The following is a 14065-nucleotide window of genomic DNA, read 5'->3' as shown; positions in this document are numbered from 1 at the left end:
GGTTCCAAATACCTAAGCCTGATTTGGCATCTCTTTCAAACTCCCAGGATGCAGTGGTTCTGATGGACAGCTCCTTGTAGAAGGTGCCCTCTACATCTTCCTACAGCTGACAGTTGGACATCAGCAGAAAGAACAGTGTGAACTTGACTCAGAGGCAGGTGGCAGTAACAGAAGTAAATAACTCTCTGAACCAACACTCTAAGACGTTTTGAACACATTTAATGGTACAGAAATAAAGTATGGCCAAGTCAGTTGCATTGCATTGATACATTTGTCCTCTTACTGTTCTTTGTGACCATAAAGTTTCTATTGAGTTTTTATTATTTTTAGCTCAGTCATCGTTTCTGCTTCTCCTATTAAAAGGTGTATTCATCAATTCTGTGCAATTCAAGTTTCTCCGAATTAAATTGAAGGTCACAGGGAACGTAACAGTATATGACGTAACATGTGGGAAATGCGTTGCTGTCATCTTTTTGTTTTTCCCTCTAGCTTTGCTTTTCACTTGCAGACGCAGATGCTATTTTTATATACGTCAACCATAAAAAATGTCTGGAGAAAAAAAAATCAATGTAAACATGTGGAAAATCATTCCAGGGTAACTCTATCAGTGTTCACAGACAGTACTTATCAGTGATCATGTAAGCAGTTTGATTGCAGTTTTTAAAAGTGTAAATGTCTCATGGCATCTGGACATGAAATGAAACAGAGATGAAGAGAAGTAGTAATGAATGAAAATAATTCTTTGATAATACGAGTATTATTTGCTTTTTATTTGCTTCCCTTCTCTATGTGATTTTGTGTGCGTGTGTGTGTCTGTGTGTGTGCATGTGTCCCAGTGAGTGCTGCGTGCGTGCATCAAAGCTCAACCGTCATACAGCAGTCTTCTCTTCTGTTCTGTTCCATTTTTATCACTGACTTTTTCCACCAGCTCCCCAGCCTCCTGCCTTTACTCTTCGTGTGTCGTACTATTTTCCTTGTTTTGTACTTCCACTGCATCCTGCCTTCAACAAACAACTACAGTAGTCATGGTATGACGATTCTGGGACAGAGACAAACTGAAAGTTACAGTCTGATATCACATTGCAGAACATTGAAATGTCAGTGCTAACTCATCACTCTGCACTGCACTGTAGCTGCAGCCGGCGGAGCTCCTGTTATGTTGAAACTCTAACCTCAAACCTACTGTCCTGACTTCTATCTTTAGGATTAAATGATCATCCCATGGTTAGCATTGCTGCCGAAATAAAACTAGAGAGAATTTTAGAGGACACAATTAGCACCCAGAGGCTCCCCCTTGGATTACACTTTAAGAAACTGTAACAAAAACTACTTGTAATGCAACTTAACCAAGACTGTAACAAAGAAAGGGAAACTGCAGATTTAAGGTCCAAAAAAAATCTTTAGTCAATATTATGTGAGAATCGTGCACTATTTTTGGCCCTGCCCCTTTAATCACTTCACCACTGTTTCACACTGTTGGCTTGTCGCCTGCCGGTGCATCTTCCAGGGCTGCAGTGCTCATTAGTACCTGTGCTGACATGACTGGCATCTCATTCGGGGGTATTTTCCCCCTGTCTCTTGCATTGTTTTTTTATTTTTACATCTCTCAGCAGCTTTTTTTGTACTCCCACTGTTTGAATGTCCTGGTTATTTCTACAGTTTCCATTCCTCATCGTCATTCCCTTCCCTCTCTCCTCGTCGTTATCTCCCTTTCACTCCCAGGGGATTTTAATTAATGGTGAGCCGTGATGCTTATCTTATCAACAGATCACTCAGCTTTCTATTAACGACTCTGCCAGAGCTGGGAGGCTAGAGGCTGTTACAAAGACACACACTTAAACACAAATACTTTATGGCCATGGACTTTTAGATACATCCATTCATACTTTAAAGCAGTGTTTCTTAACCACTGTACTGCGGCACATTAGGTGTACCACAAGAGATCATCAGATGAACTTGTGAATTATCTAATTTGACTTAATCTGTCTGAAAATTGCAGAAAATGTGAATACTCATCCACTAGGGGACAGTATATATGTCAACAAAGGAAGGTACTTAGAGCATTTGAAGAAGATATTTGTATTGAGTCTTTCTTCAATTCCTGTCAACATATCAACAAGAACATAATATTTCATTACATATGACTCACATGACATTATTGTTTATAGCTGTGCATTAGGACTTTTCAGTGTCAGAAAATTAGGGTCAGAAAAACTAGTATAAAGAAGGAATTATAGCTAAAATTCCTTAAAAAAAATTTAAAACAGAAAATTAGATGCAGTAGAGGGAACTTTTGACGATTTCTCTTCTTGAACTAAACTCATATTTGTCCTTAAACCAGAAGAAATTGTGGCTAAATTTCTTGTTGTTGATCTTAGACCCTGCAAAGAGACACAGACTCAATGGCATTGATTGCAGCCTGATCCCTGTAGATTTAGCTTTGTTGCCCCTGGCATAATAAATGTGCCTTTGTTTGTTTGCCCTTCTGGGTTTCGATTTTGAATGAAACCTTACTTACTTGCTAGTATGTGTCTTCTGAGGTTACCCACTGACATCAAAATTCACATTGAGTCATCATTTTGGGTCGTTGATGTCATCAAATGTACAGTTTCCAGAAAAGGTTCAAATCATGGTTCGAGCTCAAGAACTACTGACACACACACACACAAATAGGCAAACATGAACTGGGGCAGTTGCATTCACATAACTCCACATAGTGATCCTATCTTAATCTTGCTGCAGACTCACAAAAACAATCATTCTGCCCTGATGCTATCTAGTCATGTGATTTAGGTACCGATATTTGAGGGTCTCTCCTTCTAAATCCACTAAATGCCTGGGGAATCCCTTCTGTCCTCTGCCTCTCTCTCCCCTACACCGGCGTACTGACTTGAATGAACACTTATCATGGGGCAGATAAAGAGAAGTCCAGGCTGTAGTTTGCTTTATCTTTAAGAGCCATGTTAACTCTCCTGTGAATGGATTGCCTTTCAGAGATGTTCCATGGGCCACGCTGGCTAGATCTGACAGAGATGAGTGTGTGATGTCATGGCACACACACACACACACATACACATACTGACTTATAAAACTAGACTATTAATACCAGGCAGGCAGCTATTTTTGTTTTAATAAACACATTTATGTATGTTCTGCTTCTGGTAGGAGGGAAATTAAATCAACACATTGCATGGTAGAATTTAAGCATCAGAATTGTGGCATTAACTTACTTAAAAAAATCTGTAAAATACAACTGTTGATAGGAGAGACCTCAATACATAAATCTTTAAACCAAAAGCTGACAGTTTATCTGAAGCTCATCAGTGATGCCTTGAGAAAACTTCACTACTCAAGCTCTTGTTATGTCTTAAATTAATTGATGTATTTATTCATCTTTAGTGCTTGAGCTACTAGGAGAAAATACTGGAGCAGTACTCTGAGTTCCTGTGTGTGTGTTTGTGTCTGTCTCTCTGCAGGGAATTTGGGTGGAGAGATCCAGAGCTGCCAGAGGTGATCCAGATGCTACAGCATCAGTTCCCCTCAGTGCAGTCCAACGCAGCAGCCTACCTACAGCATCTCTGCTTTGGAGACAACAAGATCAAAGCTGAGGTTTGTGTCAATAATGTGCCTGTGAGTGTGGGGTAATGAAGAAGGGGTTGAAAGTTTAGATAGCAAAGTAAACCTTAACACAGACACGCGCACACACATGCACACACACAAACATATGTGAGTACACAGAAAGGTCAGGCATCAAGCCACAATCTGCACGCCTGCTGAGGATTGCACAGAATTGCAGGGTGTATAAACTACAGATGTTATAACTAGTTCTACTTGCCTCCTGAGAACTGTAAAAAACCTGTGTGGCTGACATACTCTGCAGGATTTCTGTTGTAAAAAGAAACAAGAGAAATAACAAAATACAAATTGGATCTTTTTTATATGAATCTTTGAAGAAAAATGTAATCGGGAACTCGGGTTACAATAATTAAGATTTATATCAGTCCAAATTCTGTATTTTCAATCTGAATTCTTGTCGATGTCTCTGTTTTAAACCACTGAACACACCTTTACTTAAGTATCGATAAAAGCTTGGTGGTATTTGTTAATAAGTTCATTGTACATGTCTATGTGGTTTTGGCCAAATTTTTAAAACAAATACATTTGTATCACTTTTAAATCACAAGGTTTGACATCTGTTATTGTCATATTTTTTATTTTATTTTGAATGACAGTAAACGGTGCCGTACAATACAATTTAATCATAAAATCTGTTTCCCTCATAAAATTAACAACACATTCCTTTAGAATTAGTATGACTGAACCCTTGTTAGTTCACTCATAAAGCTTCTTCTCCAATGTCATTGATACATTTAGCCAATTTATCCACAGGAATACATCAATAAAAAAATCAGTTAAAAATCCTCAGTAAGTACAATGAAAGAGCCATTGTCACAACTGACTTCTAATGTAAGCAATTACAAAGGTGTAAACAACAAGACACTGCTCATTTTTCTATTTACAATGCAGCACTGGCCCACCCACGTATGCACACATATACAGAAAAAGAAAATCTATTCACTTGCACATTAAAAACATCAGACAACATCCCACTCCCACATCCACACTGCTGCGAAAAAACCCTTAGTGTTCATGTCTTTTTATAATGGATGTAATTACTGCATGAATGGAAGTGTTGCACAATAGAGAAAATAGCATGTGTGTGCTGTCAGTAGATGCTCTGGCCCGCATTCATCAGGCTGTTTGATTGTCTCGCTCAGGGCCCAGGGCATTGCTAAACACTGTTTACACAAATTAAATTGGGAAGAGTTTTCAAACCGGCCAAAACCGACGCTTCACATCAGATCAATTAAAAACAGGCGTTTGCGAACAGAATTCAAACACCTAAATACCTGCGCTGAGAGTGACAAAATGTTCCCTGTCTGTTGAGATGAATCTGAGCTCACACTTTTATTTGTAAAAAAGTGATGTTAAAACAAAAGAAAGAATGAAAAACATGTAACAGCTACGGAATGTTACCTTGGATTAAAATCTTGTTTGATATTGACACTGACGGTATGCGTGCATCACAGGATGATTAATACATTTTTTGTATAGAATGAACATTAGTAATAATATTATTATTAGTTTTAATCCTATTAAAATAAAGGTTTAAACCAGCACCTTTAACTTTAGGGATGAAGACTACATGTTTGATCACTATGCAGCTATGGATGACCATCATCAGTGGAGTAGTTCGGGGGTCTGAAACCTTCAACACCAAAAGATACATTTTTATCACTTTATTGAATGCTAAATGCTAATTTTTGTGCTGTTTTACGGTAAACTGTTATACTGCAGGAAGAACACAAGATGCAACTAAAATTTGCTTAATCCTGATAAAAACACTATTTGACAGACAAAGACAAGCGAGTGGCTGCAGACTTTGAACTGTTATCTATTGATTATAGTGGCTGATAGGATGTATTTGTCATTATTTTTGTTTTGTTTGAAAAACACAGTTTATTTGCACAATGTCATCCTAGATGTAGCCAATCAAAATAATCTGATGTGCTGAATATGGCTCAGGGGCTACAGGTTGCACACCTTTGATGTACTCTAGGAAAAAGCATGATACTAGTACTTACAGTAGGGCAAAGCAGCAGAAGTAACACACACACACACAGCTGCAAATCACACAGCAGCGTTAGCTGTCATTCGCATATAACAGTTACTCCTGATGCAAGAGGTCCATCATCTCACCCCTGCCTTTAATACTATCACTCAAGATGTCACCGCACAGCAGACATTGAGTTGCTCAGGCCGGGGGGAAGTGTCCCCTGTGACTGTCCCCCACTTCATCCTGCTATTCCAGATTAGGTGACAAAAATAAAGTCTGACCGTTTTAATGAAGTTCACTGAAACATCATTATTGCGACAGTTTGTCTTTGGGTGGCAGCTGATGTGCACATCCGTCCCTGCCCAGTCACGTCAACTGAAGGTGAATGTGAAGTCTGACCTCTGACAGAGAAGTCCCCTTAAGGTGGTCTGCAGAATTGCTCACACCTCACGACAGTCCCCAGGTCAATCACATCAGGAATGCATTTGCAGTAGCAACCCTGTCAATATCCATTTATCCAGCCCACCAGTTCAGCTCAGGGGAAATGTCCCAGGAGGGGTTTGCACTCCTTTTGTCACTCTCTTTTCTCGCTTCATATATTACTGAATGCCTCTCACACTTTTTCTAAAACCTGTTAACTCGTTTTTGTTTGTTTTTTTTCAAAAGTAGTAGCCATGTGCATAATGGAAAAATCCACTTTAGCACTGGAGACTGGATCAGAACCCTTATGTTTTTAATTAGAGCTCTTGCTCTTTACTACAATGAAAAGATGTGGTAGATTGATGTTGATATCTGTAAAAAAAACATCAGCTGGGAAGATAAAAAAGACACTGTAAAAAAAGCAAAGACACAGCAGCTGCAGCAGCGTGTATTAGACTGAGAGTCTCCTCTTTTACAGCGTCCTTTTTTTAAAATGTATTTATTTTAGTAGATTGAATACTTATTCAGTGACTGTATTTTAATTGCTGTTTTATTTTATAATGAATAGGCTTAAAAAAAATTAGCTATCCAAAATTCAAAGACAGTCTGTCATGGGGATTTTGGTTTTTCTTTGGCAGAAAGACTGTAAAATTGGACAGCATTTTGCTTTTTTTTTTACTGAACTGACCTCATCTACAAAGGTCAGGAACGGTTGACATTATAACCATGTCAGTTTGATTTTTCCATTGACAAACCACGTATATGATTTATCCTTCAGTAAACATAGATTTAAAACATAAAGCCTCCGTGGCACTCCAATGACACTGTGACTGTTGGATAAATGGTGATTTAGCCTCTTCTCTCTTAGCCTGACTTAACACTAAAATGCCCCACATATTTAAATATTTAGTTTTTCCATTACTGTTGGCTGACATGTGGAAATACTGTGGCCAGCTTGTGGCCCAGATCTGGCAGACAGGAGCGGGCCACCCCAGTGCAAATTATTCCAGACCATATGTGGCCTCTGTGAAAGTGTCATATGTGCTGGATATGAGGTGGATCTGGGTCAACTTTATTGTGCTCCTGGGATCTGCTTCTGTTACAGTGAAAGGTATAATGATGAACCAAGTTCATACTTTGGTGGTAAATACATGAGGCATCACTGTTCTTGTGTCATCTGTTGACATAAAATAGCTCAGTAACATAAATATATGCACAAGCACACTTTGGGCTTTAAATGCCTTTTTTGAATCTCCTGCTGTGAACTATGACAGTTTGTGTTTCTTGACCTAGTCTGAAAAATACAGCTTAGAGCCTCAAGTGTATTTGTCATGGTGGATTGTCCCCCGCTGGGAATTTTACACTTTAAACTACAGAAAAATAAGCAGTACCTCTGCCTTGAGTAAAAAAAAAATATTTGGTTGCCACAGGTCAAAGTCATTTTTGGCTGGAGTTTTACTGTAATGTTCCAGAGGGAATTGTTGGCCTAGAGCATGAATACAATTGGCCGTAGGTTTAAGGTCTGGGTGAGAGGCGTGAGAGGGGTGAAGACCAATTCACGTGTAAGCGCCTGCTGTGAAACAGACTTATGTGAAAGATGTCAACCCACTTTTATGGGAGCGGTTAGCCTGCACCCCGCTGATTACTGTTGACGTTACACTCGCGGTGACTCACACAGACTTGTTAGGCTTCACATGTTTCCATCCCAGGTACGTGTCACTGGTGTATCCCCGTCGCCAGCTCTTACGCAGACAGCACGTCCGAGTCCCACAATCCTAGTTGTCACCATTGCTTAATGTTACCACAGTTGCGCCGTCGCTATGGGTTACCAATCGCAGAGGTCGTCTAGGAACAGCGGGAGACAAAGACAAATCAATCTGCCTTTCTAATCTTCTTTACGTGGAGTAAAGGAATAGGCATAAAAGTATTGGCAAGCCTCGTAGGTAGCTCTGAGGCAACGCTGAGAAACAGCACCACGGCTTTTATAGTAAAACAAATGAATCCTAGGGTTGAGGAAGGGGAGAGGAGAAAAGAAAAGTAAATGAAAGGAGATGGAAGGAGATCAGTAGTGGAGGGTATAAGAGGACAACAAATCAGGCTGTGGCTAAATCTACAAGGTTACATTTCATTGGCACAGCTAATATTTTTAATTGAATGAATGAACAAAGTCATTTCTTACCTGATGAATTTCAAGTGTCTTAAAACATCGTCATCCTCCTCCTGTCCTCCAATGTTTCTCGTGCGGTTTTTGTCCTCTCCGTTCTTTTCCGGTTGTCACTCCCTACACCCACTTCACATCTTCTACTTTGATTCCGTGGCAGCACTTTACAACTGTCCTTGTAGCATTTCTTTAGAAGCGTTCTGAGGTGGAAGCAGGAGGTTATTGACTATTGATGTTGTTTAAACTTTAGAAGTTAAAACTAAACCTGCAGTATTTAATTTATTTTTTTCCTTCTGTGGCAGTTATCTGGTTCAGTGACGCTGTCTAAGGGAGTCTTTCTCACTTGTGCACACACACACACTGCACACCCACACACACATACCTACTGTACAGCAGTTGGTCTGTTTCCCCCCGGCCTCCTGGTGATCACAGCAGCTTGTTCCTGGTGATTAGTTCCCTGTAGACTGGACTAAACGCAGCGTCCATTGAACTCCTCGCCCCCTAGGGTTGATAAAGACTCCTGCAGTGAACCTGCACAAGATCAGAGAAAAAACATTATATTTTACCATGAGGTTTGGTAAATAAAAAAAAATAAATGTCAGGCTGAAAATATTCTTGTCATTGCTGCTGCTGACTGATATTTGGTCTGACTGTATGGTTCTCCTGGATGCATTTTCTTAGTGAACAAGTGACAAATGATTCAAATGTTTAATTCAGATCATGTACACAAATAATCATGATTATAAGTGACAATTAATCATGATTAGTTTTGATTGTAATTCTTCTGCATGAATCAGAATGGAGTTATCAATGCTAAACTTCTACATAGGCTACATTTAATTTTGGTTTTTTTTTGTTTGTTTTTTTAATAAAATGCTGCGAAGTTAAAAGTGGCTAACATCTTTTTCTGATTGGACCGTGTAGCCATTAATATCATCCAGGATCTGTCATCTAATTTTGAGCTGTGGACTAAGAGGCAGCGCAGTTGATGACATGAACAAAAACAGTTGATTTATGTGGGATTATAAGCAGGCCTCGTTCCACTGCTCTTTTTCCCTTCATCAGTGTAATTAAGTGTCATTTTCTGAAAGCACATTCATTAGCTGAGTCGTAGTGTATTTAATTACCACATATCAGGCTATTAATCTGATTGGTAGGACCTCTAGATACTGTCAGACACACACACACACACACACATTTATACCAGACAGGGAATACACACAAAATAGTCTGGATTCTGACAAATCTGTTTTGGACCGCGATCATTTCAGTTGTCATCTGTAATTTCTGATGGTTTAATGTTGTATCTTTGGTAAAAAAATTGCTCTGATTTATCTGCAGATTCGTCGACAAGGAGGGATTCAGCTGCTGGTCGACCTACTAGATCACAGGATGAGTGAAGTTCACCGCAGCGCCTGCGGGGCGCTAAGGAATTTGGTATACGGCAAAGCCAATGACGAGAATAAAGTCACTCTGAAGAACTGCGGGGGAATTCCGGCCTTGGTGCGCCTGCTGCGGAAGACCGGAGACGTGGAAGTCAGAGAGCTGGTCACAGGTGAGGTCTTTTTTTGGGAGCACATTAACTCCCTGCTACAGGAGGCATAAGATTTCCACAGATCCTTTCAGATAAATATAGTTTAAAACAAAACTCACCGTTTTAAATGTATTGCATTTCAAGCGGGCACCTAACATTCCTACATTTTCGTCATACAGAGAGTTATTGTTATCCTTCTTTTTTGTGCGATCTTTTGATCGTGTGCCTGACATTGTCTCGCAGTGTATGAGTTTTTAACATGATCCAACTTTTAAACCTTCATATCGGGCTGCCATTCGCTCAGCACTAAAGGGAGGCTGTGTGGCTCTAGTCCTTTCATTAAACAAACAATGAGAATTTTCACTTGATGGATTTTACAGCGTAATAACAGCTTAGTACTGTGAGACAGGACGTGTAAAACAATGCAGGGAGACATGTTTTTTTTTCTCCTTTTCAGATTAAGCTGTTACAAAGCAAACATTATGTTAGTGATGTTTTTCAGTATTTCAGTATTCAGTATTTGTATGTGTTCTTAAAGTCATTAGTGTTAATGGCAAAAAGAATAGGCACCTATACCAGCAGAAATGGGAATATAACTCAAGGAAAGTACCCGAGTACTGCAGGCACTCATGCAAACGAGCAGGTGTGGAGTGCATAATGTTTCTGTTGATTCACACTCTTTAGGTGCAAGATAAACAGGTTTTACACCCGTGTAAACATAACTACAGTTTGACCTCCATTTCTGCTGAAACAATCTCGGTATGAATACAGAATGGCACGACAGGCCCCCTGGTGTTGATAAAAAGATTAATACATGCACCAATGCACTTTTTTTGCCTCACGCACATCAATATGGCCACACACACCTCAACCCTGTGCTGCATGTAATCTAATGTGCAGCTAGTTATTTTCCACTGTTGGTTCTACAGCCCGAGGTCAGGTAATAATGATGAAGTGTTATGCGGGCACGGGACCTCTCGTGTGTGTTTCTGTGTGTGTGTGTATGTGGCTCAGGATTGTGACACATATGCTCATGAATTTCACCAGCTAATGGGTGTCTCGCACATAAGCAGTGGTCAGGCTAAAACAAGAGTTGTATATGAAATGTGTGAGCTGTGATAAACGGGGCAGGTGAACCGTCAGCAGTCCAAGACCTGCTCCAATGAGTGGTTCTCCCTGGCAGCTTAGGAGAGTGTAGTTGGACTTGTATGACAGAACATAAGAAATCCAATTCTTTTCTTTCAACCTCTCTGCTGCTTCTTTGTCATGTCGTTGGTCCTACTCCACTTCTGTCCTCTGCGTATATCTGTCTGACATACCCTCTCTCTTTTTCACGCACTTTTCTGTATTTTTTTTTAAAATATCCATTCTGGTATTTCATGCTTTCCATTGACTCTTGCATTACACTCTGGTGGGCCAGTATCTGCACTTGTTTCACCATTGTTTCTTTTTTTTTTTTTTTGCTGTCATGAAAGCACTCTTTGTTGGACCAGGTGAGGCCTAAGATAAGAGCGATGTGTTCAGGTTCGATCAAGAGGAGCGGATGTTTTTGAAGATAAAGTACAAACACAATAATTTATGTACACATGACCAGATATAGATCCCTAATGATACACAAACAATTATTTACATACTAAAATATGCAAGGTATGTGCTCATACATTGAAGAGATACGTACATCAGGCTAATGTCTGACCTCTAATGATGTTTTTCTTCAAAAAGGATCAAATTAGTTCATTAAATAAATAAATGTTAAGTTATAAATAAAAAAAGATGCAGATAACTCATTGAAAAGTTAAGTTGCCCCAAAGAGACCATTAGATTGGATTATATTTTTTATCTGATTAATCACATGGTAGATTAATCGTGATTGGTCACTGACACACAATTGGTAACTGAAACCCAGTTGAATTGAATTGAATTGAGTTGATTGAGAGTCTAAAATTCCATTCCATTGAACATTTCAGTCTTTCATTTTTCCCTATAGCTTTATACAGAATCCAAAACAAATATAGTTGTTTTAAAACTACTTTAAATAAAATATAAAGATAAAATGTCAGACATTGGAATGCAGGTCAAGAGAAAGGGAGTAAGAATAAATGGTTAGTGAAGAAATGCAAAATCTAATCGGGTTAAAAAGATAAAAGTGATGAAATGTGACAGATTAAATAATTGCATAGGAGAGAAACTAATAAGTAAGAATGAAAAGAACTTCAACAGACATGATTTAAACCTAATTATTTTCTCTCTCTCTCTGAACAGCCTCCTGCTGCTCTGTTAAAATTCCATTTCACAGAGAGTATTTGTTAGAAGTTACCCACTAGCAACGATGTCTGTGCTCACACACATGGGGACAGGTTGACATCTTTATGTTTATTAGTAACAGGATTTAACCATTATTCACTGGACACAAAGTTCAAGTTTGGAAAGTGTCTGTAAGCAGGAGAGAAAGTCAGAATCCATTTTTTTGCTGCATCATATTTTTAGTGCCAGCATTAGTTTAACTTAGCCATTACAATAAAATATGCTCACACATACTGTTCCTCCTGCCTTTGGCTTCACTCTGAAGTGCATTTGCTTTCCCCTGCTGCTGAGTAAATGAGTGTAACACACGACTGTGGCCTGATGTCTGTTCATTCTGCTTCGGATGTTAGTACAACACCACATGTTCATCTTCATTTGTGTTGTAGAAAATGAAATATAACCTTAATTTTATACATAATATATTTATTAATTACATTGACTATTATAGGATCAAGACAATACTTTTTGTATTTTTGTGTTTTTTAATTATCATGATCTGTAGCTGCATTGACAGCAGAAAGTACAAAATCCACTGTGGAACTGATTTCATTTGAAAAGCCCATTTGACAATAGGGGATTTGAGCTTGAGAAAATATTGATGTGGCTTCAAATTTTTAAGGCATGACAGTTCATGATGTGAGATTTTATTAAAGCCTGCAGTGGTGATCCTTTAAACGTGCTCCTACTGGGTGATTGTGTGTAAATGTCTTCCCTTCAGAGCAGAACTGAAATGCCTTTACTACCAAGTGTTATAAGAAAAAGAACTTGTTAGCTCCTCTGGGCTGATGTGTACCAGGAAGCTGTCAGACCTATTGATTTGCCAAATTACATTCTACTCAAGACCCGATCTTTATTACTAATTGACTTGGATGATTTCAGGGCAAGCAAACAGCAGTTGGAGACCAGCGGGCATCACTGAGGGGCAGCGCTGCACACTCAAATGCTATAACGCTAATTGCTAAAGACGTAACAACGGCTACAGCGTTGAGTAGTGGGATTTTCTGCCTGTCATGCTGAAGGTTCTGGATGTGACTCCACCTAGAATTTGATTCAAGGTTGAATTGTTTCTCAACAAAAGTGATTCTCTAAAGACGTCATGATGGGGTGATGCTCATTGTCTGTTGTCCTCTTTGCATCTATGTGTGGTTTTTTTTTCCTTAATCAGGAAAACGTTCATTGACAATTTAATCAGGTCAGTTCTTTGGTTTAAAGTTACTCCAGCTTTATCAGCTTGCTGGCTTCAAAAGAAGGCAGATAGGAAAAGTCAAAGCTTCTGGACCTGTCAGTCAAAGTCTAGTCAATGCTAAGGCTTTAGGTGTCAGTCGAAAATACAATCCTTTCTGCTGGACTCACCTTGAAGCACTGGCCCGTGGAAGAACATTATTCTTTCTCCAGCTGCTGCTCGGAAAGTGGTGACCCCACCGCAAGGCTACTCTTTAGGAATATACATGGAAAAGGAACAACTTTTATAAAACAGACGGATCTTTACGTACTGGTTGATTTAGTGAGTTCAATGAGAATGGAAAGAACTGTTAAACTCTAAATAGATTTAGCAGTATTTGTGATAGCACAGTGCTCTTGGGAGAGGGCCCAAAAGCACTGTGATATTTTTGTGATTTTAGCAACATACTGAAATAACGTTGCTCTTAAAGAAAGATATTTTATTTGTTTATTTATTACTTCTTTCTCTAAGATGTGAGCCGAGTTTACCACATTTTTGTACCTTAGCTGTTCTTTTACATCATATTTGCAAAAGGTCTTGTATATCTTTTGTATTTTTTTTTTTTTTTTCAGACTGCCGGTTCATTTAAAGTCTTATCAAAAAATTCCCTTTGAGCCAACATGACTCTGCACCTCTGCCATGACACCTTTCTGCTGCTGCTGTTATAAAACTGTGTCATAGAAGGAAAAAAATACTGCAGCAGTTTCACTGTGGGAAGCCCTGATGGGAATGAAAACCCACAGAACAGGCACAGTACATGACTTAACCTACTGCTGACAAATGTTTTTTCTCTCAGACCCACTGCGG

At 39.1% G+C, this 14065-nt stretch overlaps 1 protein-coding gene across 4 annotated transcripts in view; it reads left to right on the top strand.

The window, feature by feature from the left end:
* ctnnd2a (catenin (cadherin-associated protein), delta 2a) overlaps positions 1–14065 on the top strand; it is a 179198-nt gene that overhangs the window by 121347 nt on the left and 43786 nt on the right. For all 4 annotated transcript variants that reach the window (XM_008307473.3, XM_025054410.1, XM_017031645.2 and 1 more), the window contains 2 exons: positions 3477–3609; positions 9540–9753. In XM_008307473.3, the coding sequence (XP_008305695.2) occupies positions 3477–3609; positions 9540–9753 (347 nt within the window). The remainder of the gene's footprint in view (positions 1–3476; positions 3610–9539; positions 9754–14065) is intronic.

The sequence above is a fragment of the Cynoglossus semilaevis genome, chromosome 3 (genome assembly GCF_000523025.1).
Source record: "Cynoglossus semilaevis isolate Cse_v1.0 chromosome 3, Cse_v1.0, whole genome shotgun sequence".
Lineage (NCBI taxonomy): Eukaryota > Metazoa > Chordata > Actinopteri > Pleuronectiformes > Cynoglossidae > Cynoglossus > Cynoglossus semilaevis.
The sequence above is the reverse complement of the archived record's forward strand: the minus strand, read 5'-3'. Positions and strand labels throughout refer to the sequence as shown.